The sequence below is a fragment of the Cottoperca gobio genome, chromosome 4 (assembly GCF_900634415.1).
Source record: "Cottoperca gobio chromosome 4, fCotGob3.1, whole genome shotgun sequence".
NCBI classification, from domain to species: Eukaryota; Metazoa; Chordata; class Actinopteri; order Perciformes; family Bovichtidae; genus Cottoperca; species Cottoperca gobio.
The window spans coordinates 21,546,057-21,572,357 of record NC_041358.1 but is presented as its reverse complement, the minus strand read 5'-3'; the positions used below and the strand labels follow the sequence as shown (position 1 = coordinate 21,572,357).

Here is a 26,301-nt window from a genome sequence, read left to right as displayed (position 1 = left end):
TATCCTGGTTGCTCATCATTTTAACCCTTGTGCCTCACTAAGGACATTTTTGTCCTTTTCATTTGAAATGTTTGGTTGTGTTAATGCGTAGTGCAGACATTTTGGTAAGGTTGTGAGTTTTATTTTTATTTTGGTATTTAACTTTAGCTCCTATATTAAGTCTGTAATAAAGTGTGTATTCAAAATACAAACACTCAGACCCTTAAGGATATAATTGTCCCCAATAAAACCCCAAAAATGTTTGATCCCACGGCCATTACAACATAAAATCATACATTATAATACACATTAACACATCTACACCCACCCACCAACTCACACACACATGCAACTCAATAGAATATATTATTCCTTCTTGCTACTCTTACAGTATAGGCTATTGAGCTTTCAAGTATATGCGTGTGTGTGTGTGTGTGTGCGCGCGCGCGTGTGTGTGTGAGTGAGACGTGTGGTGGGGGTGTGTACATTTTTAGATAGATATTTCTAGAGCAAACTACGATAATAGGCTTTTAGAAGGTAAGAACTTTGAGGGGTAATAATAATTACAAGTTTAAAATCTCTAAAGGGTCATAGGAGTAATAAAAACAAGCCATAATGGACATTTTACATGGACTATAAATTACCAGGTGAGATTCTTTAATCTAATATTTACTAAGATTTAACTCTGTGAAAGTAGAAGCCGCAGTTGTGTTTACTGTGGACTTTATGGTGTTATGTCTGGAGCACTGGACCAAATTAATTTCCCCATGTGGGATACTAAATTGAATCTGAAATACCAAAATTATTAATTTTGTTGAGTGTCCAGAAACACACTATATCAAGGTTTAAAGGTTCAATCTGTAAACTATGCCAGAATTTAAACCATTAAAACAATTCACTAACATTATCAGCAGAATGTCAACAGTGTTGATGTATTATGTGTTGTGTTGCAGAGATAATCTATCATAATCTGGATTAGCACTCCAATTGACATTTCTGCTTCGTCCAGTCTTGTAATAGTCTGTCTACCATCAGACCAGGGGGAGAAGAAGTATAGTTGCCTGAAGCCCTGAACTACTACAACTAAAGTATAAACATTATGGACCCAGTTCAGAGGAGAAATGCTGCCCCCTATTTATTTGGAGCAGATGGTTTGGAATTATTGAACCTTTAATGTGTGTCTTTGGTTTATAGGGCTCCATGACATAGACATGTCTGGGCATCACTGTATGCCTTATTACCAGTATTGCTTATGTCTCTAATGTAAATGAAAATATTATCAAATGAAAATAAAACATTTATTACCAATTAATTATATACAGTAGAGGGGGAAGGAAAGTATAATTTGCGAGTCGAGAGTCTGTGACGCGCTGTTCTACGACGCACTTCCAGGGAACCTGTAAAAAGTTCCTTACTTGTTAGTGGAAGTGCGCTTCTCTGAGGAGAAGAGAGGCCGCACAGTCACAGGCAGCTCCACTGCTTTCCATACATCTGGTGATAAATGGCGCCACCACAGCACTCAAACCCAACTGCAAGGCCCGCCGTCAGATTTCGTAGCAAGCCAGGGAAAGGAGAGGTGAAGGTATGACACCTAGTGTCCACGACACACTGCTGTTTACCGCCTCTGTACCTTCATTCATGCTTTCTGCTATCGCACATGTATTCACTTATCATTAAATTAGATCACACAAATAGGTCCCGAAACAATTAGTTGTACTTCTGGTGTGCTTTTATTTTGTTGCCGGAATGAAGACAAGATCATGTGCAGACTTGCAACGTTAGCTGGTGTTGAATGTATTGAAACAAAAACAAAAATAAACAAAACAATTCCAGTCTTCTTCACATTGAACAAAAATAACACAAGGCGTTAGCGACATGGAGTTTAAACATGGCACTCTTCTCGTTACATCGTACACCTCGTTAACCTGACTGCTGTGCGGCTCCCTGTGGGCTGAGAGCTGTTAAGCAGCCTGTTAAGTACAACAGGTATGGAGTACAACAGGTATGGAGTACAACAGGTGTTTTTCATCAACTGGCAACGCCAGAATGACGTCACTGACCGCGTGTGTCCGGGAAGAGAACAATTTATTGGAAATCAAATTTGGAAGAAAAGAAACATGAAGAAAACATGACTTTTACCTAATAATGATAATAATAATAATAATAATAATAATAATAATAATAATAATAATAATAATAATAATAATGATAATAATGATAATAATAATAATAATAATAATAATAATAAGTTTTGTATTCCTAACAAAGTCAAAAAGGTTAATTTCAAATCAAATGAATTCTATAATCCCCAGATAGGAGGAAGTTGATCACTCTTGTTCTAAAATAAAAATACATTTTGGTCAGATTTTTTAATTATGTTTTCAATACAGCACCATTAATGCTACTCACTGTTTCATTCTTAAATATATAATTTGTTACAAATCTCGAAATTATGTTAACTTTATGTTATTAGCAATATTTATTAATATTTATTTATTATTTATTCACAAACAGAAGTTTTTAGGTTTTGTTTGAATTTAATCCAATGCTCATCTCTCTTGCTCTTACAAACAAAAAGAGCAACATGTTCTTAGAAACTTACAGAAACACGGTTGATGAATTACTCTTTTCTAACGTCTATTTATTTTTTAGATTTTCAATTATTCTTTGTATTATAATTATTTGATTTTCAACTTATTTTGAATATTTAGTTGAACAATCTGACAAAAGATCATATTATTTCCACAGCTTGTTGAAAGTCCTCATATAAGAAGAAAATGACAAGAGATATAAAAACATTGAGGTATTTGATTGTTTCTTGGAAATTCTTTAATATTTATAAGACCAAATTATCGACAACATTGCAGCAGATTTCTGCCCTGTATGATACTCCACAGGAGCGGGTTATGCTCGACTTCTCCCAGGTTTAGCTGTGCAATACTACATTATTAGAAAGGTTAGGGTTCAATATAATAAAAGCTCTCATTACTGTCATTCATTTCTGACCAGCAAACTGGCCCTCAATACAAAACAGAACATGGAAACCTAGTTAAAATAAGCATTAATACCGCTGACGATATATTTGAGGCTAATATTTAATTATTGTTGCTTTACACTAGGGCTGCAACTACCGATTTATTTTCATTACGATTAATCGATCATTTTTTTCAATAATCGTCTAAAAATAGTCAATAAATGTCCATCACAACTTTACAGAGCCAAACATGAGTCAAAATACCCAAAAATATTTAGTTTCCAATGCTATGCGACAAAGCATAGGAAGAAATCATCTGAGTGGAGAGGCTGAACTCTTTGAATTGTTTTATCATTGCTTACTGCTTGAAACTATTAATCGATTATCAAAATAGTTGCGAACTATTTGATAATTGTTTCACATCTAAAATATATTACACTTTCACTGCAGTCCAGGTACAATTTCCATCCGGTAATCCCTGGAGTAAACTTTACTTTTTGTACTTCAAATGCTTAATTTTAACACGCTATGCATCCGTCCATTCATACGCAACACTAACAGCAAACACAACCATAAAAACATGGAACATTTCCCACAAATACTAAATCACTGATATCAAACTGTTGCATAGCATTACAATGTGTTCAGTAATGTAAGTAACCGTCACATGTTAGTCGATACCTTCCATACAACTTCTGGAGTCAACACTTATAAGACAATCGCATTAAAAACATCTTCATATTCTCTTTAAGAGTATAAAAAGTTGTCACGGCTGTCCAAACAGATGTGAACCAGTGATTAAAGAGTTAGCATTTGTCTTCTTAGATGTACAGCACTGACCTAATATTGCAAACCAACAGTAAATTCATTCATATAAAATTCTTAATTGGCTTGCACCTTTTTTAAATGTCAGGTCAGCAGCAACTTGTGCTCCTCTTGGCTCTGTCCATTTGTGAAGGAAGTGGCTGAGATCCTCGTGAATCTCAGCCTCATCCCAGGGTCCCTGGATGTTGTCCTTGTGCCTCTGCAGTCTGACGAGCAGCAAGGGGCAGAGTAATGTAACGCTCCCTAAGGCCAGGGCTAAGAGCACAGCTCCCCCTGGCCACTGGGACCCCAGACCACCCACTCCTCCGATACACACTCCCACACACACCCCAGTAAACTGGCGAGGGGCTTTCTCCCTCAGCCTATGCAGCAGGCAGGGCCACAGGGCGAACACCAGCAGGGCACAGCTGAGCATGGCGAAGGTGTGTAGAGCCCCAGGTAACCTTGAGGCTAAACACACAGAGGCAAACAGGGCTGCATTTAGGGAGAGGCTTCCAGGAGGTGAGGGCTGGGCGTAAGGGAACGACACCAGGTGGGCCAGCAGCATCACAGCAGACATGGCATACACTGTGTCGGTACTCACAGACTCGGTTAGTGTCTTCAGAACTGGCGAGAAGCCAAAGGTGAAGGAAAGAAAAATAGTGGCACTCTGTAAGTCGGCCAGACGCGTCCGAGGCTCACAGCCTGGCTGAACTTGAGATGTCAAGGCTTGGTGCAGTCCATAACCAAGCAGGGCTGAGACGAGGCTGGTCCACAACAGAGTCTCAGGGGACAGCAGACCCTGTGAGGAAAGCAGAGAAGAAGTTGATTAATTATACATTCTATACATTAAAAGGGATAGTTTGGATGTTGTATGAAGTACTTATTCATGGTCAACACAGCAGTACACTGCTTAGCCTCCGTGCTGGTACTCCTGTCTGGATAAGTACCTCATACACTTCTGAACAAAATCTGAACTATCCCTTTAAAAAGCCACAGTGTGCTCTACGAAGACGGACTTATCTAAAGCTTTACCTGCTCCATGTAGAGCCAAAGGGTGATAAAAATGGCCACACAGGACAGCTGCTCTCCGACAAAGCCTGCTTCTTTCACCACAGCCCAGTAGCGGTACTGCCGGATACCCTCATTCCTCCGTAATTCCTCCAGGAACCGCTGGTCCACATAGTTATCAGGGAACGGCTGCTGCTCCCACAGCACCTTCCGCCACGGCACAGCTGGACCTGGGACACTGTCTGGCCCCATCACCCTGACCACACACAAAAACAGATTTGTGAGCAAGAATTGTACACGAGCATATATATATATATATATATATATATATATATATATATATATATATATATATATATATATATATATATATTTCCCCAGCTCAATATATTCCCAGTATGACAGATGTTAAAGGTCCAGTGTGTACGATTAATAGGGGGATCTCTGGAAGAAATGGAATATAGTATTCATAAATATGCTTTCATTTGTGTGTAATCGCCTGAAACTATGAAGTATTGTTTTTTGTAAACTTACAATGAGCCCTTCATATCAACAATTCTTCCCCCCACTTTATTAAAAAAATACAAAGTGTGCCCTAACAACAACAGTGTGAAGTAATTTGTAGTCAAATATTAGCTTTTTTAAATGTTAGCTTGGAAGCTATCTGCCACATAATTGATTTTGATTTAATCATCAGCTTTAACCTTGTCTAATGACACTTGAATCATACTTTTGGTGGTGCGTTTGTGTTCAGCTGAACAGGCTTTTAACCGGTGTTGCTCTGCTGCTAGCATGAAACTATCGGTACTTCCGGCTTTGACACGACAATAAAACCCAACATGACATATGTACGTGTGTGTGTATGAACACAAACACGTTGATGATCTGTTAAACAATCTCTATAAAGATCTCAAAAGGTTTTTCCACCTACTTGAGATGGGATTTTGTTCGGCGCCGATGCTACAACATCATCCTGTCATTATGCCGGAAGTGAAGTGACTTAATCAGAGCTACAGCCATAGACGCCCCCTGCTGCTGGATTCTTAAACAAGGCACCGACGTCTGTCAACTTCATACTCATAACGTCATCTTTTTCCACTTTGGATTTGGTTTATGTGTGTGAAATTCCCAAACAAAACACTTCTAAAAATCATTCTTAGGTCCTTGTAGAGCAAATCTCCCAAATTGTAGTGTAATTCTGATCCAGTGTTTTAAGGAGGGAGCCTGCTTCCAATTGAGGCAGTCTTCTGCCTAAAATAAGTGACATAAGCAATGCAATTAGACTGTGCTTTAGGAAGATAAACAACCAACATTGTACCAGAAATGTCCTTATATTTTTCTTTGACAAGGTGTCTGTCTTGAACATACAAGTCCCCTTCTTTGCGAACATTAGAAGACCGGTCAACCAACAGACTAACATTTCTGCAAAAAGGTAACCTATGAATTGTTCTTTTGACGTGTGTCACTTTTAAATACATGCATCATGTTGTTGACTGTGATATTCATCGATAACCTCATCTATATTCTGTCAAATAGTGGCATCCCAGTGCAAGGACCACCACAGCCGTCTGTCTCCTATGTGACGACTCGGGCAGCCAGTAAACTCAGCAGCTCCAGCACAGTGTCAGAGGAGCCACAAACACCAGGCAACGAGGTACATTCTGCCAACGCAATGAAGCCTCGGTTGGGAATGGATTTGATCTCTTTACAGGTGTTTCCTTGATGTATTCTGATGCTTAGCGGTCTCTTTTTATATCTTTGAATTTAGTTGAGGAGTGCGTCGTGTCTTAACAAAGGCCATGTTTCCAGAATTAGATCATCCAAACAGCGTCTGATAGACCAGTAAGTGTCTGTAAATGAATCAAAGTGAAATACTGTGAGGATGAGTCCTGATGATGTAAAAAAAAAAAAGCCCAATACCACTTGCTTTCCCTTCAGCTCTTCTGGGCTGCATCCACCGCACTTGGCAGGGGTCTCAGGTCTAAAGGAGTGTCTAATCATCACATCTCAGAACCACAAGATCCAGAAGAAGACACCAGATTGTCCAGCAGCTCAATGATTTGGTCTCTTATTTCATCGGAGCTGCTGGACAATGTGAAGAAGCCCTAGCTTTCCTACAGGTAGCTGCCAAACAGTTTGCTACGCTGTCTCCATATGCGGCACAATAAATCAACAAAAATGTTTTTGCTCAGTTGGAACAAAGAGAAACACAGAAGTCAGAAAAATGTATGATTGTTTAATTTATACACATTTACAACAACAGCACATTAGTTGAATAATTATCTTTAGAACGTCACATTCCCTCTTCCCCCCCACTGTTCCATCAGGGTAGTAAAAAATACTTTTCAGTTTGACTGTTGACTCAGAAACTTTGACAATCTCCAACTCCACAACACGGAAATACCTTTTAACATATGTGTATTCTTTTATTTATTTTTTAAACTCTGAAGCACTTTTTAAAAAATAAATCAGAAACTGCAACTTCATATTACTAATCCATCACTTAGTGATAGAATCTCAACATACATACTTAAATTAAACACTGGATACCACAGTGAGATCATGTGGGCAGAGGAATGAAGCATAGTAGAAAGCACTGCAACTGAGGCAGTGGCCATTTTCTTACACCCATCTTATGTTATTGCAGGGACCCACAATATGTACATACGGTTTGGCAAAACTGTATCATTTTAAAACAATTAGATTGCTCAAAGCTTGATTTTACAGCACTTCCAACACAAGGCCGCTAAACTATGAAGGCATGAACTCACCATTTGATATTTATCTTACAGCACAGAGCAAACTGAGAAGATGGCAATATGAAGCTTCCAGCAGGGTAGTGAGTAACTGTTTTGCCTGTGGAGCTCAGTAACAGTAAAATAAATCCTACGCAACCATAATCACAATCAACGGTAGTGTCTTAATACTGTATGCAACCAATGACATAAAAATCTCTTGAGCTGCTCGTTCACTCACACACCAGAACGTTAATTTATGTTCTAAAAGGATATGAAGACAAACAAAATATGTTGTTCTGTGGCATCAGAGACAATGATCCGATAGTTTGTAATGCCTCCTTTAAATATGAATATCAAACAAAATACAAGAATTTAAAAAGAATGCTGACATAGCCAAGGCAGTGAGTGGTTTGTGCATATTAAACTGAGCAGTGCACCCATAAGGTAGTGTTAATAACCTTCCAGGTGTCAGGAAGATAGAAATAGACTTTAGTGAGAGACAGGCCCAACATCTTCACACAGTAGGTGTCTGAAAGCAGACACCTACCAGCAGCAGTGAGGCTTCACAGAGGAGGGCAGCGAAGCTGGCTGCCATTTAGGCCACAAGCCCACAAGTCATGGCAGAGGCGAGTAGGGCAGTAGTCATTAAGAGATTTGGAGTGCTAAAGAGCAGAATTAGTGGCACCTAAACACCTGATTTTACAGAATCGGCATGAAATGGAAAGTGTGACTACATTTCTAGATACAACACAAATGTCCATGGCAATGGGAGAAATATTCAAAAGGCTAAATACGAACCATTAAGGTGTATTAGTAACACACAACAGGTACATTTTCAAGAGTAACTACTGTCTGGGGAAGACTTGCTGACTGATTGCACTTCCCACTCTTATTTGGCAGATATATAAATCAAATTCTTCAGACACCATATCATTTCTTCATCTAGTTTATCTCAAATAAAAACATGTCCAAAGAAAAGAAGACACTTTTTGCAATTGGCCACTGGCCTGGTAACTTTAGGCTCCGTTAGAAAAATATTCATATCATAAACATGCTTGTTATGCTGCGTCTGTTCTGTTCTCTGAAGAATTACAGCTGCTAGGGAAGACTATAAAACAATATACAAGTTTTAAAGAGACTTTTGTTCTGTAACATGGGGGAGTTTGCAAAGAGGAGGAGTTGATAGTTATAAGTTCCTGTTGCAACCAGGGACTCTCGCTCTCCCTCAAACTCCAGTGGACTGAGAACAGGAGCAACAACTCCTTGTTATTACGAATGTCAATATGTGAACCTGTGTGTGCGTGCATATGTGTGTGTACAATTGACATCTTGTGTTAAAAGTCACAAACCAGGATATCTGTTGAAAAAAAATCCCAAAGATATCCGAGGGCTTCTCTCTGTCCCTACCGTTTGGGGTTGTGTTATGTACGAATGTTCCTTTTATTTTCAAACAGCGAGCGGACCAGGTAGACCTGAACCGCTGAAACCATCATCATTATAATGAGATTTGTGACCGACCAAAAGTTAACCCTGTCAAAGTTACTCTCCTGGATGTTTCTGTCGCGAGCCTCGAACGCCCGCAGCACCGTCTGGATGTGCACACTTTTGCCCAGCCGAGCCTTCACGTTGTTGATGGTGTCCTGGAGGAGAGGAGACACACGGGTCAGAGTGACAGAATCTGGCCAGACAACGGTTATAAAAACTTTCAACTACATTGCTCCTCTTATGTACAAGACACTAAAATAACTAAACTTACAAAGCAGAGTGATCGAAATGAGAGTTAGATCTTTTTCAGTTTGAAACAAAGATCAGGTGTTTTCCCTCTTTGGGAAAACAACTTCCTGCACAGCTGGAAGATGCATTTCCTGCCTTTTTTTTTTTAAGTGAGGTCTATCTGACTTCTGACACAAATAAAGGTTCCTGGTGAAGGGGCGTTGCAGGCTATTGTGTTGCAAGCTGAGCCAATAGGTGAGAGTTCACGAGAATGTCTATTCTTGTGACACCGTCCTTGTGACTTTGCATGTATCAGGGGTTTTCCATGGCCCTGGGTCTGTCTGCTTTTAGCCGCGGCGTGCCAAAAAGCGTTTCCACACTATCCTCACTCGTGCATGTCTGTGCGGGAGACTAGAGAGAAAGATGTTTTTAAAAAAAGTCTCCCTGTTTTCAGCTCTTGGGGCTTTTGCGGCTTCTGTATCTGCATCTTTGGAGTTTGGAGTTTAGTTTCACTCCAGTGTTCCGGTTTATACTTTAATAGACATCAGTATTATTTGACTGTTTACTAATGGATTTAAGTCACATTGGAGCTGCGTTAAGTTACTGCTAATACAAACCGAACCTTCCCTGCTGTTGCTGCTTCACATTAAAAGCTTTCCACTTGCAAAATACTGGGATGCTTTTATTGTGAAAAACAAAATATAGGAAATACAATGTGTCAGCAGGTTAGAGGAGCTTCATTGTGTCGCTGTGTTAGTGCAGTTTGTGGGACTACCCACTCCCTACTATGGAAAAACTTCTTTGTGGTGGACAGCGTGCTATTTTATTGGCATCCTATTGAGTCACTTTGCACCCCCCATGTCATCTTTTCAGCATAGGTGGCACAGTGACAAATTATCTTGGCAGACAAGAGAGGGACAAAGTCTGAAACACTCAGTGAGAATAAAACAATCGACACTTTGTATTAACTTCTCACTCGTGGCATTCAGGCTCAGGAGTTCCTCAACAAAAAAAACACAGCTCTGCATCCTCACCATAATGTCTTCCATCTTCATGTCCACCATGTCTGTTCCATGGACGTACTCCTTCCACTCGTCTTGGTCTTCTTCGACTTCCATGTTGTCCAGGATCAACTCAAAGAAGATGAGCTTCTCAGAGACGGTACTGAACGTGTTGTCAAAGCAGAACATGTAGTCTCCATATTCAGTCTCAACACTGGAGGGAAACACAGACAGTAAGAGCTTTTACATGTATCTTTGTCAGTAATGCATGTCCCCTAGATCACCTATGTAACTCACGTGTGTACTCCGTCAGACTTGTGGTAGTCACTGAACAGCACTTGGCCAGAAGGAGAAGAGATGAAGAAATCTACATCGAGACCTGCTCCATCTAATACCTGTGGACAGTAGAGGACATTCACATAAAATAAGTAAAGGGGACAGAGAAAATATTAGAAAACAGAGACATGAAAAATAATACTGCAAGTTTGTGTGGGTTGATATTATCTCTGAATTTGAAGAATGCTAGTTTTCCCTTTCAAGGTCTTATTCCCCAGCAATGAGCCTAAATACCTTGTCCTCCACGGTAGACACTACAACAGATGTGTGAAACACATGGGACCCACCTCATTTCTAGAGACACCAGAAAGTCAGATTCAGATATCCATGCATGGTTTTAAACTAACAGGCCGAACAGGTTCCCAACAACATGAACATGTGAGCTACATAACCTGTTGGCTCTCTTTCGGAAAGGAAAATTGTATTTAGTGTGGTTTGTATTCATATAATCTGTAAATGAGAACCATAACATGGTGAATACGTGACAGTAATCATAATAAAAGGGATTATCAACAAGTGCAATGTTATGTCAATGTTGACTAGCTCAAGGGTTATCACCGATTTGGCAGACAGAGATAGATTGTTTGGGTTTGCTCAGCTAATGCTAACATTTCATACAAGATTATCCTATGTGAGTGTTTGTCACCTGATATTCAATCTCCAGTGAAGCATCTTTCCTCATAGTTTGGTAGAAACACTCCTTGCGACCGGCGGGTAGAGTGAACGTGAAGTCGCTGTCCATAGACTGAGAGAAGGAAGCAACACACTTCTCCGAGACGAGAGCAACATACACCGACAGGGCACACAACATTACCCGGACTACCTCCATAGTCAATCTGTGTGCCTACAAATCCAAAAGGGCCAACAACGGTGTTACAATAGTTGTATTGATAAGTGAGCGACGAAGCAGCTAGTTATGTTCGCCCAAACTTCACATCTGTTGAAATGTTCTCACTTGAAGACTGTCAAACGCTCAGGACCCCGCCTGTTTAAAACAACTATTTATTTTTGTTAGACTTCAAACAATGTCGGATCACTTCACTATTTTATTTGAGGTAACACTGATTTAGATTCATCATTTGATATACATTAGTTACAATAAAAAAAGAAAAAAGCACAGGCACATTTTAGGCCTCTTCCCGAATTGCACTTTGGGATATGTAGTTATTATATTCCATGTGGGGTGAATGGAGTAAATAGATGAGATGATAGAGTGAAATAACAGAAATGACATTCTTTATTTAATATTAATAGCACGGTTTGCCAATAGAAGTTACACATTTAAAGAAGGAAGAGGATTGACAATACATACATATAAACATATACACTTATAGATGTGGCTTTTGGGGTTTAAAAGTTTTATATTCTATAGACTTCAAGTTCAATGAGGCTTTAAATCTTAAAGATTTGTGGAATTCCTACTAAAGGTTTTCCGTCCCAAAACATGAAACATGAAAATAATACAGTTTTTTAGTGATCAAATATATTTATTTTTCAATACTGAATGTTAAGTGAAGTATAACAACAAATCATTAGCTTCTACATACATCTGTGATACTGGACATGGAGTATTTTAACATAAGTATACAAACATGGTATTCTTGTTCAAGCACATACATTATGACATGTATCAACTGCAAATGATGATGGAGGAAGCATAGGGGAAAGGGAGGAGGGGATATGTTCAAGACCAGAGAGGCAAATCATATTTAAAATACTTTAAATATGACTTTAAAATATCTCATCCTCCCTTCCCCCACCCTGAATGGCACATTGTCAACTGAAACTGAAAAATAGAAAAGTAAAATATATTGATACAGATATTTACTGTATATGATAAATACATTATACAGGTTAGAATTATCAAATGTAACTACCTTACAATGAATGCTGAGCTCTAACAACAAATGGATGTTTTTGAAAAACCTTTTCATGATGTTTTAAAATATAAATGTTTGTACTTTATGAAGATGTTAACACAAGGAGGAAAAAAGTACACAGTGTTCACATTCCTCACCATACACCTCATCAAGTGATTTGGACTATTTGCTTTAAGAAAACAAAGATATCAACATTAGTCATTCATATTGAAACGTTTGATATCGGACAATCAAGCAACAACCGAGAATATTGCTTATCAAGATATAGGTGACTCGTTCTGCTCCACAGAACAGTAACCAACTCACCATCAGTCCAGGGGGCGTATAGTCATACACGCTGTTGACACGTGTCCTTTGATTGGTCAACAAATCCACAGCTCTGATTTGATTGGTCGGACGTGGAGCTGGGGTTGAATTTACCAAGAGCCAGCTACCAGTCCACAGCAGTCGCGAGCTAAAAAAGAAGCGGACAACTGGTCCGCAAAATGATAATTTCACACTTCTAGTGTAGGTTTTTAGCCACAGAGGACAGTCAGTTTGTTTGTATTTAACAGTCCCTCGAGCAACAAAGCACGTGTCTTCGGTGTATTGTGTTGCCGAGAGAGATAAGAAAAAAACCCAAAGAGCGAGGATGTTGGTCCCCGCGGGAAGATAATGAAGAGGCTGCGCGTTTTGTTGGTGTCCCTCATTGTAGCTCTCCTGTGCTGGTAAGCTAAGTCTGACATCTACATTCACATTATTATGACATGTTAGACAAATGACAGTCGTAACAAGAGGTGAACTACGTTTCGTGTAAATAATACTGTCCGTCACGTCGCTTTGAATGAGTCTTTTGCCGCATAATATCCGTCAGTCATCAATGTTCAGGGACATGAATCCTCCCTGCTACACAGCTAACACTATCAGCTAGTTGCAATGTGGGTGTGATGTTTAGTTGCCTTTTAGCCTTTGCATGGTTATGTCGGTACTTGATACTAATGGTTGATAAAGTTTGTTGTTGAAATGCTTTTTTAGTTGGTTCGTAGGTTAGCTAGCCAGCTGTTGAATAGCAACATAGCTAGCTAATCTAAACCAGTGAACATGGGCTGTGGATGAAAACGTTACTTATCTGATGGCTGGTAACGTTAATGTTGCTCAAAGAATATTGAAAGTGACAAGCTGTGTATGCTTTCTTTTCATGATTTATAATGTTACAATTAAAGGTTTCTCTCCCTGCAATTTAGGGCTTCAACTATAAATTATTTCTCAATGGGTTATTTTTTAATTAATCGAGATATCCATCTGGAAAATGCCAGAAATGTTGCCAAATCCAAACTGATGTTAAAAGATTGTTTATTTAGTCTGGGACAAGTATTTGAATGCAGAATGACTCAATTTATTATCATATGAAGTAAAGAAAAGCAAACATTTATCTGCATTTGTGAAAGCAATGCTGGATATGTTGACATTGTTAGCCTAATTCATAAATTACTCAAAATACAAAACAAATAATCAGTGCTGGTCACCATTAACAGACTAAATGTATGTCCAATAAGTGTCAATACACATCATATGAGCCACTGCAAAATGTGAGTCACAGTATGGTGAAATCCCCAGTGTAAATTGATTAATTAAACCTCATTATACCTGTATAGATGCAACCTCTCCATTGATGCATTCAACAATGTAAATATATATTATAAAACATAGTGTGTGTCTTTGTACGTAGTTCCTCTCCGGAGTACGTGCACTAAAATGTGACATCAAGTAGATTAACACAACTCATGAATTAGTTTAATCTCAGAGGGACAGCGTAGGTAACGATATGCAGGGTTTGTGAAATGGGATTAACTGGCCAGCTAACATGCCACCTTTAACAAGATTGGTGACTCAATAGCAGCAAACCCTTCAACGTGTGACTTGCAGTGTGTTGTGTCTTTCTCTACGTGTCATTTGTTTTTGTGATAACCATACACTGTCACTTTTCCTGACAATGTAGACCGTTAGACAATTTTGTTCTTTTGGAGACAGAATATTAATATGCATAATATAGGCCTCATTGTTTGAAAAAATAAATACAAAGACACCTTTGGTGGATTATTAATTGTAGAAAGTAACATTTAATACTTCAGTTTGTAAAACTCCAACAATTTGGCTCTTCCAGATGGCACAATACTTGATGTGAAAGATGTACAGTCACTTCTTTCATTATGTTTCGAGGAAATCATTTAATTTTACTCTTTTTTTACTATGGTAAATCCTTGTCTTTGTCTCTGTAACCCTTGTACTTTTTTTTTTTCTTTGAAGAATGATACCATTCCCCTTGATTAGATTATTTCCAAAAGATTTCAGGCATTGTTCAGATACGATTTAGTGTACCGTTTCATCTTTATAGCAGGCAAACAAAGTAGAAAGAACAGCATGAGAACATAAAAACAGTTATGGCAGAAGAGAGTTCTGCTCTCCTGCCTCCCTGAAGGCCAGTCAAACAAGGATACTGACTGAGGTATCTGCACATTTGCACTTAGTCATTTCAAATGTCCATGGGATTATTGAATTATAAATTAAATATATACGTATGAGACAGCTTTCTGGTAACCAGCTTTTCATGTCAGGTGTTTGCATGCTTAAAACCTTGGTGCACTTTTTCACTTTCCCACACACTAACTAATGACCAATCAACCACACACACAGACTTCATTACTGATGCAAACCCCTTTTAGCGTGCTGCTGTCGGTTTCTCACTCCTCTGTGCCAGCTCTCACACATCCCATTGGGAACAGAGGAACGGGGAATGCAGTCCTTGCTGTAATTCAAAGGTTTCCAAGGCATCAGTAATTTTAGGAAGAAAAGGGCTCTGTATTGGGAGGCTGGTTGCAAAAGACTGTTATGTGAAGTCTTGTTCTCTGTTTATTACTGTGAGGCTGATGTAGCTGCTCATCTAAAGCTCTACTGCAGTGCTCAGAAATCCACAGCAGAATATATTCTGTGTGTCATGCTGCTGTAGTCAGCAACCGTTGAGTCTTAGTGTGCGTGCGATATGCTAGCTTAGGCTGTTGACATCAGCACGACTGGAGAAAGAGTACATGTCTACTTAAGAGTTTGTGTGAGGCTGCATGTTTTAATTGTCAGTAATGATAGTTCACTACATGCATATCTTCTCCCATATTTAGCTTTGACTTTGGTGCCTGACTTCATCTGAGTGTGGTGTGTTAGCACTCCATTCTGCTGTAACACATTGTTGGACTTTCTCTTAGTTGGCATCTATCTTCTAATTCTATATTCTGTAAACTACCCGAGAGGTAAGGTAAACATGAACAAATATGCAGCGCTGCTGCTGCACTGTCGAAACTTGGTGTTTGTGATGTTGACGTAAAACAATCAAGTGCTCTTCAAGAATAGGGCAAGTAGTCGCGTAAGAATATAAAACAATGACTATCCTTACTTTTAATGGAGGTCCATTCTATCCATTATTATTGTATGATTTTGTGTTTTTGATTAGTCTAATATGTAATTGCATTACTTTGATGGGGTTTAAATTGCTCTAGGGTACTGCTGTGTTGTTTGTTTGTGCTGTATGTTTTGACATCATTCCAGTAACAACACCGTAGGGTTTAGCTTGTCCAACCAGTTTCCTTTCCTAGGTCATCTATAGGATGGTGCGATCTATAGGGGATTTCACATGCCCTCTACTGCCAGATCAGGAGCTACAGTTCTTGAGCATGTGTGTGTGTGTGTGTGTGTGTGTGTGTGTGTGTGTGTGTGTGTGTGTGTGTGTGTGTGTGTGTGTGTGTGTGTGTGTGTGTGTGTGTGTGTGTGTGTGTGTGTGTGTGTGTGTGTGTGTGTGTGTGTGTGTGTGTGTGTGTGTGTGTGTGTGTGTGTGTGTGTGTGTGTGTGTGTGTGTGTGTGTGTGTGTGTGTGTGTGTGTGTGTTTTTTGCAAAACATTAAAAGAAAGCCAACAATGAGTTAGCAGGCTAATGGAGTTCATCAGTTATAGTGTCAGGTACATTCCTCTTACACGCACGCACGCACACACACACACACACACTGTAAAAGTTCCCTTTTTGGGGCAGTTGTTGCATAAGTAGATCCACCTTACGTTGTCCATGTGTGCAAGTGGCCAGGGAGACTGTTGTCACTGATGGTACTACTTATATTTCCCACCAATAGACACTCACCAGCACCTGTACTGAGAGAAAATGAAAGAAACAGAGAAGGCTCTGTGTGTGTTTTTGGCTGTTCCTGCCATGAAAGGGGAGGGAGTTTCGAGCTTCAAGGTAAAATTGAAGGTAACAAAGCTTGCCTAGGGACACAGCAAGGTTGCTTACTTTAGCCTTTCCCTGAAGCTCATCACTTCCTAGCTATTAATTTCATCCAGTGGCCTTGTGGTAACTTTTATGGTCCTGCAATACTGTATGGCTACTGGGATTTTCAGCATGTGTGTCTACTAGACGTGCTGGTTTTTCTTTCCTCTTTCAATAGAAGACTGCTTTTGTTTGTCTTGGACTGATATTGCCCTACTTCCTTGTGAGTGCAATCTGATCTAGGGATTGTTCTTGAGTATCTCAAATGTGAAGATGTATACCTCTTGTATTTTCCTAAACTTTACCCCATTTTAGCTATTTTAAGAGCATGCGTTCCACATTCTGACTTCATGTTGAGTCATGGGCGGGTGGTCAAGGGTGTGATCAGTAAGCTATATAACCCAATATACTCATAAACTCGTATACTATCTTTTATGTAGTCTGAAGAACATGTTGATATTAATTTATAATGAGTTGCAGATGTCTAAACCTCCTTGATAATAACTTATGCATAAGCACTTACATACTGCACCGTCTGTCACGCTATGTCATGTGGACACACGGATGCACAGATGAGACGTACATGTTTTCAGCACATTGTGTTCAAGTCGGACCAAGTATGTGTACGCATTGTTTTAGCTTGCATTATAAATGACCTCATAATGGAAAAAAAATCAATTACCCTTACTTATACAGAGAATAGTTAAGAGTCATTGCATGTTCCGGTTTGTTACTAAGAGGTTCTTATCCTTTCTTGACGATTTTTCTGTGAAAATGCAGCATATCTTAACTCCCAACGCAGTGGTATCTAAAGTACTTGTTTTAACATTTGAATTTAAAGCATTAACTCAAAACGAATTGCATTGGATATGTTTCTAAAGCAAAACAAGCCACAAGGTTATCTGTCAGAGCAATCATGACATTTGACCTACATATAGCAAAATCATCCTCTTCAGCAGGAAAACCAGGCCTCTTGTTTTTAAGACGTAGTTGTTTGTTGTCTTTTCTCAAACTTTAATCAAAGCTCACCAGATAATGTCTTTGTCTGCATTTTCAGAATTCAATTTGAAAAAACGGATTAGGGCTGAAACAACTAACAATCAATTACTTGATGAGCAGTAAATTGATCGTTTAAGTCTATCAAATACCTGCTAGTCCCAGGCTGGGTATTTGTTTTAGATTGTTGGTGATGTAGAATAGAATTTCTTCGTGTTTTTTTGGCAGATGAGCAGTTTGAAGATATCGCTTTCAGTTTTAGGAACTAAAAACAGGCACTTGTCATTAGGTTTAGCTTTAGTATAAGCTGAATATCTATCATCTATATGTTGATTAAGAATAACAATCTGTACTAACGGGTTGCAACAAAATCATCTTCAATGTGTCACACTGGGAGACTAATCAGCGGACAGTGCTACACCTTGTAAATCTCCGACCTAAAATGTAGTGAGATATAACCTTCCCTTTCCTCAACTGTTGGCTGAGAAACTGGAGGCCCCAGTAACTGAGTCCATCTTGCTGTTGTTGTAGCAGAGTTTAGCACTGCAGGCTGGCAGCTCTGGTTTTATGTGAGGAGACAAGGCTGGACTGGCACTCCACAGCACACTATTGTTCCTGCCCACTGGCCATGGAGACTACAGAGCTCACTGAGCTCTCTTGCTTGCCGGCCTTCCTGTCTCCCACCAGAATGACTCTCTGCTTTATGCTAGTGGCTATTTATAACATGACAAATGTGAAGACATAATTGAGCCAACACCTGAGGTGGATCCAGGTGAAAATGAGCACACCAAGTCTCTAAGGCGAGCGGTTAGTGGTAGGGCTAACTGGGCCGTCCAAACAACATATCATCCAGATTACAATAAAAAATGTGTTTCGTTTGTGTGATGTGTGCTAGTCATATTCCAGTCAGACTGAAGTTTATACAATATAGTTCAGTTAGGCTGCTTTTTGGACTTCTCACAACTTTGGTAGAGAGAGCATAATGAGTAGAACCCGGACTTTATTAGTCTACTTTGTCTGTCTTTACTTGAACAAGTAACAGACTAAAAACAACTGATATTTGCTTTGACATCACAGTATGTTGACTTAAGTCTGAATGAAGAGAGTTAGGCCTGGTGAATAGAGTAAAGCAGAGACGCATGGTCTATCTCTATTAGGGGACTTGTTTTTTGTTTTACAAAACAAAATCTGATGTAAATAAGATTCAGTATCCTCTTTTTCAGTTTTGTGTTAGTCCGTCTTGTCTCTTACTTCCTTTACTAATACAATAATTTAGTTGGCTAATTTCAAGTGGGATGTCCCAAAGTGAAAATACATTTGCAGGGTTAACAAGATTTAAAGGGCTTTTCAGTGCTTGCATATTTTTGGTTTTGTGTCATAAACTTGCATTACATTCTTGTAGGTTTGTTAATTGTTGTGTTGTTGTAAAAGAAATACTCATAAGATAGCCTTTCTTTGTCTTCTGGCTGCAGGAACTAAACTTGATCGAAGATCCTGTTGCTTGCATAATGTTTTTCTGGGAATAGGTAGACCTGCAGTGAGATTTGAATTTATAGCCCGAAGCTCTTTCAGTGGTTTTAAAAGAGAATACCACGGTTTACTGTGTAGGTGAATAGTATACTGAGGGTGGAGATTGTTGGATCTTAAAGGTAGAGACATGCGTCATAGCATACATTAGTGTTATTGCGTGTGTTTACATGTAAGAGAAGTTGATTGGTTTGACTTTTTTGACAACTGAGCGATCACTTTTTTTTTTTCTTGGAAACTTTTGTGGTTGTACACGTAACATATTTTCTGAGCAATTGGCAGCATGAAAAATGTCAAGTTGTTTTATGCATCTCAAGACATTTGTGATAGCTGGATGCTCTGAGTTTTTGATGGTTTAAATCAAATCAGGGGTTGCTTTGCTTTTTACTGCCTTCCTAGATAGAGGAACTTTCTTTCCCCTTGTGAAAGTGCTCTGGTTTCTTCTCTTCCCCTCCCCCCCCTCTGTCTCGCTGTTCTTTACTGTTTACCTTATGCAGCTACTGATCAGCCTGGCCGTCATGCTTGCTATGTGTGTGGTGGTCTATTCCTCTCTTTTTCTTTGTATAATGATTACTCTTGTATGCAGGAAGTACAGTATGTGACATACGTGCCTTTCAACTGTCTGAGTGAGGCCAATGTACAGAAAGATACCCTGTCCATTGTTGACATGTGTGGCTAAAGAACATTGTGTACTAAAGCTAATAATGGCATGTTTTCACTTCAGCTTGAGTGTAGAGACACACCAATCCCATCAAGTCTACTTTCCTAAAGCCGCCAGCTGAACGCAAGATCGAATTATCTTATTTCACAGTCCAAAATAATCAGATTTGTATCATCAGAATCAAATTGTCACTATACTGTACAGGCTCATTGTTTCAGATTTTCTAAATATGTAGGCGCATATGAGTAATAATGTATTGTTCATTGCCAAAATACCACAGTCTTCCTGTCAGTTACAGTGTTCTTTAAACACATGGCGTTTCCTTGCTCGTTAGAGTATGTATGGTAAATGTAAATGTTTCACCACACTGCAGGACATGCGTACGCTGTGTACTGAGGTGAATGTTTGAGTTTTTGTTCTCCTGCTGTGCCTGACCTTGCATACATACTGACTAAGCACGCACATGTATTGTTTTATCCCCACCCACCCATGCTAACCCCCACACTGACAAAGTGGCTTTTCCTATCAAATTACATTATATCACATGGCTGCGTCCTTCAGTGCCATTGTCCTGGGCCGATGTTCCTGATGTCGGATTCCCAAGCCTCTTTGATCCCCGTCTGACTGGGACTGCTGTGATGGTTCACAGTGTCACAGCTTCACTGTTGCCACCATACAGTGACTATGGGTCTTTAGTCTAGCTTGTTATCAGAGAAGATACTTCTGTTTAATTTCACTGTGTAATGCAGGCATTTAACAGATGTGTATGGATATTATAAACACCTCTTTTATGATTTCCATACTCAGACCAGATGAGAGAATTGCGTTATAAGACACTTTTTACACTAATTATTTTGTTCTTACAACTCTGTATACCTGTTAGAGTTAAGCTAGTTTCACCATATCTAAATGTTTATGTATTGTTGTTTAATTACTGTGAAGTCTTTCATATTTATGAATATATTCATTAGTTAATTGTTAATACGACTACTGTTCAAAGTCAATAACCATGAAACGCCCACTTCAGTCATTTATTTCGATTCTGATAGCTTTCTTTCTTTTTCTTTTTTAGAACCTCAAAGTCACTGAATTTTTAACAAATTGTCGTGCATTTTCTTTGGATCAATTGATTTGAGTTTTTAATTGAAGTTGCATGGGCTTGATTTTTTGTCCTTAATTAAAAAAAAATGTAAACACAATGCTCTCATGAAGCAAAAACACTACATACGGGCATGCCAGCAGCTTTAGAGGAAGCACAACTATTTATTTCCAAAACGAATGAATCAAACCTTTTGCATTTACAAGACAGTTTATTCATGGTATGCTCAAATCCTCTCTGCCAGTTATGTCTCAAGCTTTTCATTTGCACTTTAACAGTATAAAAAATGTTGTAGTACCTTACTTGGTGCTATTGTGGTGTAAATGATATTATCTCAATTCGTGTGCAATCACGTGACAAAACTGTAACGTATGCATGCGACGACATGTTGGTTGGAATGCAAATCAACAACTACAACAAAACAACTCTGACTTCCTCAAAGTATTCTGACTCTCTGGAGTCCTCTGCCAAGGCAAGATTCAGAGAGGGTTGGTCTTCTTACCAAACCAGTGAAAGATAACAGGGTGCTCGTCCATGCCCGTGTAAATCACTCTCAAAGATCTTGAGATACACCGCTCAAGCCGTGGTTTGTGAGTGAGAAGAGCGGCGATGTTATCCTTGCTAACGTAAACATTGAAAACATAGCTTTAGCATGAGCTCTTACCCGATTAAAAAGTGGACGCCACACACACACACACACACACACACGGGTGAATTGTGCTTTTTCGTCTGTTAAATCCTCACGAGTTATGTTGCTAAACCAGCTGACGGCGTTCGGTAGACAGTAATTCATCCCTCTTTTGTGGATTGTTGTTTTTGATGATTTTAGGAAGAACTGTTTCTCTGGGTCACGAGTAGCGTTATTACTACAATTATACACTGCGCACACGATTGCCATTTTCTTTCAATCTTAGACGTTAGCGTTGCAGCAACTCACACGTGAACGGCCGCCGTCTTGGCTGTATACACCATCCAACATGGCTGACTTACGGGTTGGGAAATAAGCGTGACGTCACATGCACACGATCAATAGTTGCATCAGTGATTTAGTGGACAACACAAAGAGCTGTTTAGTTTTGGTTCTGGATGAAAATGTCCTTAATGTCAGCAGGTTGCCTGTTGCTGAATGTAACCCCACAGTAGCAGCAGTCTTTTTTCCACCAGGTGATTTGGCCTAGGTAGTGCTACAGGCTAGCTTCTAAATAGAGGTGTGTCTGTTCATTCACACTACATCCTTTTAAAAAGGCTCCTGTGTAAAGTTTGAAGGATTTACGTGCGTCAAAGAGCCGGAGTAGTCCAAGAAAGATCCTTCTAGATTAGAGATGCAAACAAGCTTCATGAATAGCTTAAACTAGTTTTTGAGTGGCTTTCAATATATTAGATTGAGTGTTTTATCAAACTGATTATCTGGCTTTAAAAAGAAACAGGATGTAGTAGTGTCGTTCTGCCAGGAACTACTGGGCCTGTGCCAGAGTGTTTATTTGTATGGCATTTCAACAGGAATAATAAAAGCACGACAATCAAGTTCTCATTGAACTGCACTTTGGCACTTTGCTGCTCTTTTGCTAGAACAGAGCTTTTTTGATCCAAATTGTTGTCATGCGGTGACTTCAGACAAGCTTAACATTTTTCCAGTTCTGTTTCGCCGTGATCTTCGACTCTGGCAGTGCAGCAGCAGGTAAATGGACTGTATTTATATAACTTCAGGTAAACTGCGCTGTGTCGCTGTGAGTCTTGTTTGTTTTTTGTTCATGCACGCCAAGTCGGCAGGGGTGGAGAGATATACTGGGAGAATTTCCATGATGGAAATTGAAAGCTCATTTTGATCTATTTTCAATTTAGAATTGAAATTGTGCCACCCCTATTGTTCATATTGCCACACCTTCTCAGTTCTTTGCATTCATGTTTATCTTATCACTTTCCAACTGCTGGGGGAACTGGGGGAACTTCTAGAGAAGAGAGAGATTTAAAAAAGTAAGATACTCCTAAGGCTAAAGGTCAGACCAAAACAAGCATCACTCTGAGATGCACAAACAAGGGGATAAAGAATAGGGCGTTTGCCTCTATCCCTCCTATACAGCAAGTCAGCACACACACCCACCACTCCAACCCAATACACCATTTAGTGCGTTTGGTCACTCCATGCAGAAGAAGATTAACAAATGGAGCAGCAATGCTAATCTGTACGGCTTTTTAGGTCTGTAGCAGCAAGGTAGAAAATGTAAACAACCATTCCCTCAAACCCTTCCCTTGATTCGAAACAAGCTTCTCTGTGACATTGAGAGTGAACAGCTAGGGGGTATGACATTGTTTTCACTTCTTGAAATTCTGCACAGTCCAAAATAGTTTCAGTGAATTGAGGGGGGAAAGTGGTCAGATGTACCAAAGGTTTGAGGAATTTGCAAAGGTCAGAAAAACATCTAACTTTGACAGTTCATGTTTGAATCAGTTGTCCTTTAGTGTAGATTAAAACCATTTCAAACTCAATTTCTCCATGTGTGAAAAGACAGGATATACCAGAGGGGAAAAAAGGAAACATTTGTGTGTGTGAGTTAAAAGCTATTCACCAGTTCAGCCACTGGTAGAGTAGTGGACAGGATTATGGAGGATCAGCAGGCTTTAGAACAAACTGCTGCTTTACAATATTCCATGATTTCAATGTGAAGGAAAATGACCACTCATGCGCAAACATGCACACACAAACATGCTCAGTCCTCTAAGGCTGGGCTTTAAGGCCCCAACTGTTCCTCTTAACAGTGACGACATGTTTTTGTCTGCCTGGCAGATGCGTTGGCCTACTTTTACTGGTGAGCCCTGGCACGCCTCACTGCCCCACAATCCACCTCTGCTCATGGGGGATCCTGCCCTACATTCCAATACCCATACTACCATATTATTTAGTATGCCAGAAAAAATATTAAGTATGTTCTAATGCATAGTATGCCAAATGCAGTATGCAAAAAATAACAGGATGTCCAACTGCATCTGTTTGCAGTATGCAAACCAGCATGCTTTTCTGGCTGTTCATGAGCCACAATCCATTGCGCAGTAAATGTATGATCAAGAGGGTCAAAGAGTTCAAGATGCCATATTAGGGCAAAGTAGTATATCCCAAAAATATACATGATGCATGCAACAATACATACTTTGTAAGGGCAGCTGCAGTATGTACTAAAAGTAAAGTATGAAATTTGGAACGCAGCCTTGGATTCTTTCTCCTCGGCTCCTTTTCTCCCCATCGTCCTTTCTCTTCCTCCTTTTTTCTGTCAGCTCTGTGGAGGTTAACGGTGTGTTGGTTGAATATGGACTCTGCCTGCTTGAAGGATTTTCCCCAGAGATGCTGCTATGTGAGAATGTGTGTGTGTGGGAAACTTGAACTAACTCACTACATCATTATGCTGTTCTCCATCAACCCCTCTCGCATTATAACCATATCTCCAGCACCACACATTTTATAACAAGAATAATCTGAACTTCAGTAAAAAAACATCACAAGACTGCCTTTGGAAAGAAAACACACACACACACACACACACACACACACACACACACACTACATTCATACTACTTTCATATTCAAGACCACAATAACTTGAAACCACTGACTTCATTATTTTGTCTTTTCCCTCTTTTTACGCTTTTATTTATCTTATCTACTCTATTTTGCCAAAGCAGTTGTCACAGTGACACATTTAAGTTTTTTCATTTAAGACAATTAAGGCAGGTAAAGACTTAGTGTCCATCACGTGCTCTCTGTCAGTTAAAGGTAATTTGTGTATGTGAGAAGCTGGTCTGAGATTTAGGCCAGGAGAGGGAACAGCAGCAACTAATCTGCTCAGGTTATATATACTTGTGTGTTGCTGTGTCATGCTATAAGAAAGATCTATGAAAGGGCAGAGTGACAAATCTCTAGTCAAACAGGAAAGAGTCAATGGGAAGAATCAATGATGATGGAGAGAGCAGGATCCAAGGCTAAAGGGAGCAACACTCACAAGTTCACACATAATGTCACCATGCAAACCTTGTGTCTGAGAAGAGATCAGAGAACAGTTTGCATACCATGCAGCTAGTGATAATATCTGACTCGCTGCTGGCAGTTTTGTCTGCTCTGTGTCAACGTGCTCGGTTGGTACAGTACGGGTTATACCATGTCTATTGGTTCTGAATGGTCCTAAAGCCAACAGGAACTATCAGGGATTTGTCTGTTCGGAGCTAGCAGAGACAGAGTATTAGGAGAACATGTAGCCAGTGTGTCTGTGTGCATCTGTGCATGGCTATGTTGCTTTAGTTGTAATTGTATTATTGTGCATCAAAAGACCGTATGATGACATAAAGTAGTACGTTTTCAAAAGTTATTGCCCAAGTTGTAACTGTTCTGTGCACTCGTTTCTGTAATGCGTGGCAAACTAGCTGATGATGTCCTCTTCAGCACTTGTATGAATATTACAAAATAATCTGTGTGGTTTTTACCCAGAGTAGAGCGAAAAAGACTGAGACTTCTTTAAAACCCCCAGGTGCTTTTAAAGTGGGACAGGAAACGGGGATAGTGAGGGAATGAGTAAGAGTGTATTTGAAGGCTGCTGACTCATAAGTCTTGCCTCAGGCTTTTACGTCATTAGCTTGGCATTGACCCAGTACTAGTATGTAACGTTCACAATATGACAAACCTTTTTTTCAGTGGTCTTTTCTCCATTCGTTGGTTATATATTCCCTCTCCTGTTTAATTAAAACTGTGTCACAGTACACCCCCAAAGCAGCCCCCGTCACCTTTCATCCTCTTTTATTCTGCTTTCCTTGGAATGTCAACACTCGGGTCTTTCTATGAGTGGGGGCCGGACGGCATCACTTCCACTCGTTTCAGTTTTGCCTTGGCTATACATGCAGCTCAGTAAATACAGGGCATGTGTGGTCTTGCATTTCTCTAAGTGTTTTAATCTTTGTATTTGAATTTGAACACTCTTTGACTTGGCAGGTTCCAGTTAAACATTGGTTCATTGAGTGACGCTGCGTCTATCAGTGATATTTGCATCTATCATAGGACGATTATGTAGGTTTATTTACTCGTGTGACGTGTTCAGTTAAACTTACACTGTGCTGTGTGAACTGTTTGTCACTGTATTTACACAAGTGTTGTCTTATCTGGGTGATTGAAGGCCTTTTTACAATAATCCAAGTTTGGGAACATAAACAGATCAATAACAAAATAACTTGTTGTAATATAATAATAATTTTCACTATTGGATAAATATACCAGTAACTGTTAATAAACATTTAAGAAGATATTTTATTGAACTATTT

The 26,301-nt window shown here is 39.5% G+C and overlaps 3 protein-coding genes across 6 annotated transcripts in view; 1 reads left to right on the top strand and 2 right to left on the bottom strand.

The window, feature by feature from the left end:
* Positions 1–2,790: 2,790 nt before the first annotated feature.
* Positions 2,791–5,824, bottom strand: pigc (phosphatidylinositol glycan anchor biosynthesis, class C). The gene is made up of 3 exons (XM_029429576.1): positions 5,700–5,824; positions 4,793–5,024; positions 2,791–4,559 (listed from the first exon to the last, which is right to left on the bottom strand). Exons 2-3 carry the CDS (start codon positions 5,018–5,020, stop codon positions 3,819–3,821), a joined length of 969 nt encoding a protein of 322 aa, XP_029285436.1. The 5' UTR covers positions 5,021–5,024; positions 5,700–5,824; the 3' UTR covers positions 2,791–3,818.
* Positions 5,825–6,984: 1,160 nt separating this feature from the next.
* Positions 6,985–11,524, bottom strand: tmed5 (transmembrane p24 trafficking protein 5). Its single transcript, XM_029429577.1, has 4 exons — positions 11,203–11,524; positions 10,518–10,615; positions 10,254–10,434; positions 6,985–9,146 (listed from the first exon to the last, which is right to left on the bottom strand). The coding sequence occupies exons 1-4, from the start codon at positions 11,383–11,385 to the stop codon at positions 8,928–8,930; spliced, it is 681 nt and encodes a 226-aa protein (XP_029285437.1). The 5' UTR covers positions 11,386–11,524; the 3' UTR covers positions 6,985–8,927.
* A 1,351-nt stretch (positions 11,525–12,875) lies between these two features.
* The window catches only part of suco (SUN domain containing ossification factor), a 38,011-nt gene continuing 24,585 nt past the window's right edge, over positions 12,876–26,301 (top strand). For all 4 annotated transcript variants that reach the window (XM_029429298.1, XM_029429297.1, XM_029429299.1 and 1 more), the window contains exon 1: positions 12,876–13,143. In XM_029429298.1, the coding sequence (XP_029285158.1) occupies positions 13,091–13,143 (53 nt within the window). In that variant the 5' untranslated portion in view covers positions 12,876–13,090. The remainder of the gene's footprint in view (positions 13,144–26,301) is intronic.

Coding starts and splice junctions, on each gene's coding strand:
- pigc (XM_029429576.1), bottom strand. CDS start 5,020: ATGGGGCCAGACAGTGTCCCAGGTCCAGCTGTGCCGTGGCGGAAGGTG. Junction 4,560..4,792: donor TTTGGCTCTACATGGAGCAG/GTAAAGCTTTAG, acceptor CTTTCCTCACAG/GGTCTGCTGTCCCCTGAGAC.
- tmed5 (XM_029429577.1), bottom strand. CDS start 11,385: ATGGAGGTAGTCCGGGTAATGTTGTGTGCCCTGTCGGTGTATGTTGCT. Junction 10,616..11,202: donor CACTGGAGATTGAATATCAG/GTGACAAACACT, acceptor TACTGTCCACAG/GTATTAGATGGAGCAGGTCT. Junction 9,147..10,253: donor TGAAGATGGAAGACATTATG/GTGAGGATGCAG, acceptor CCTCTCCTCCAG/GACACCATCAACAACGTGAA.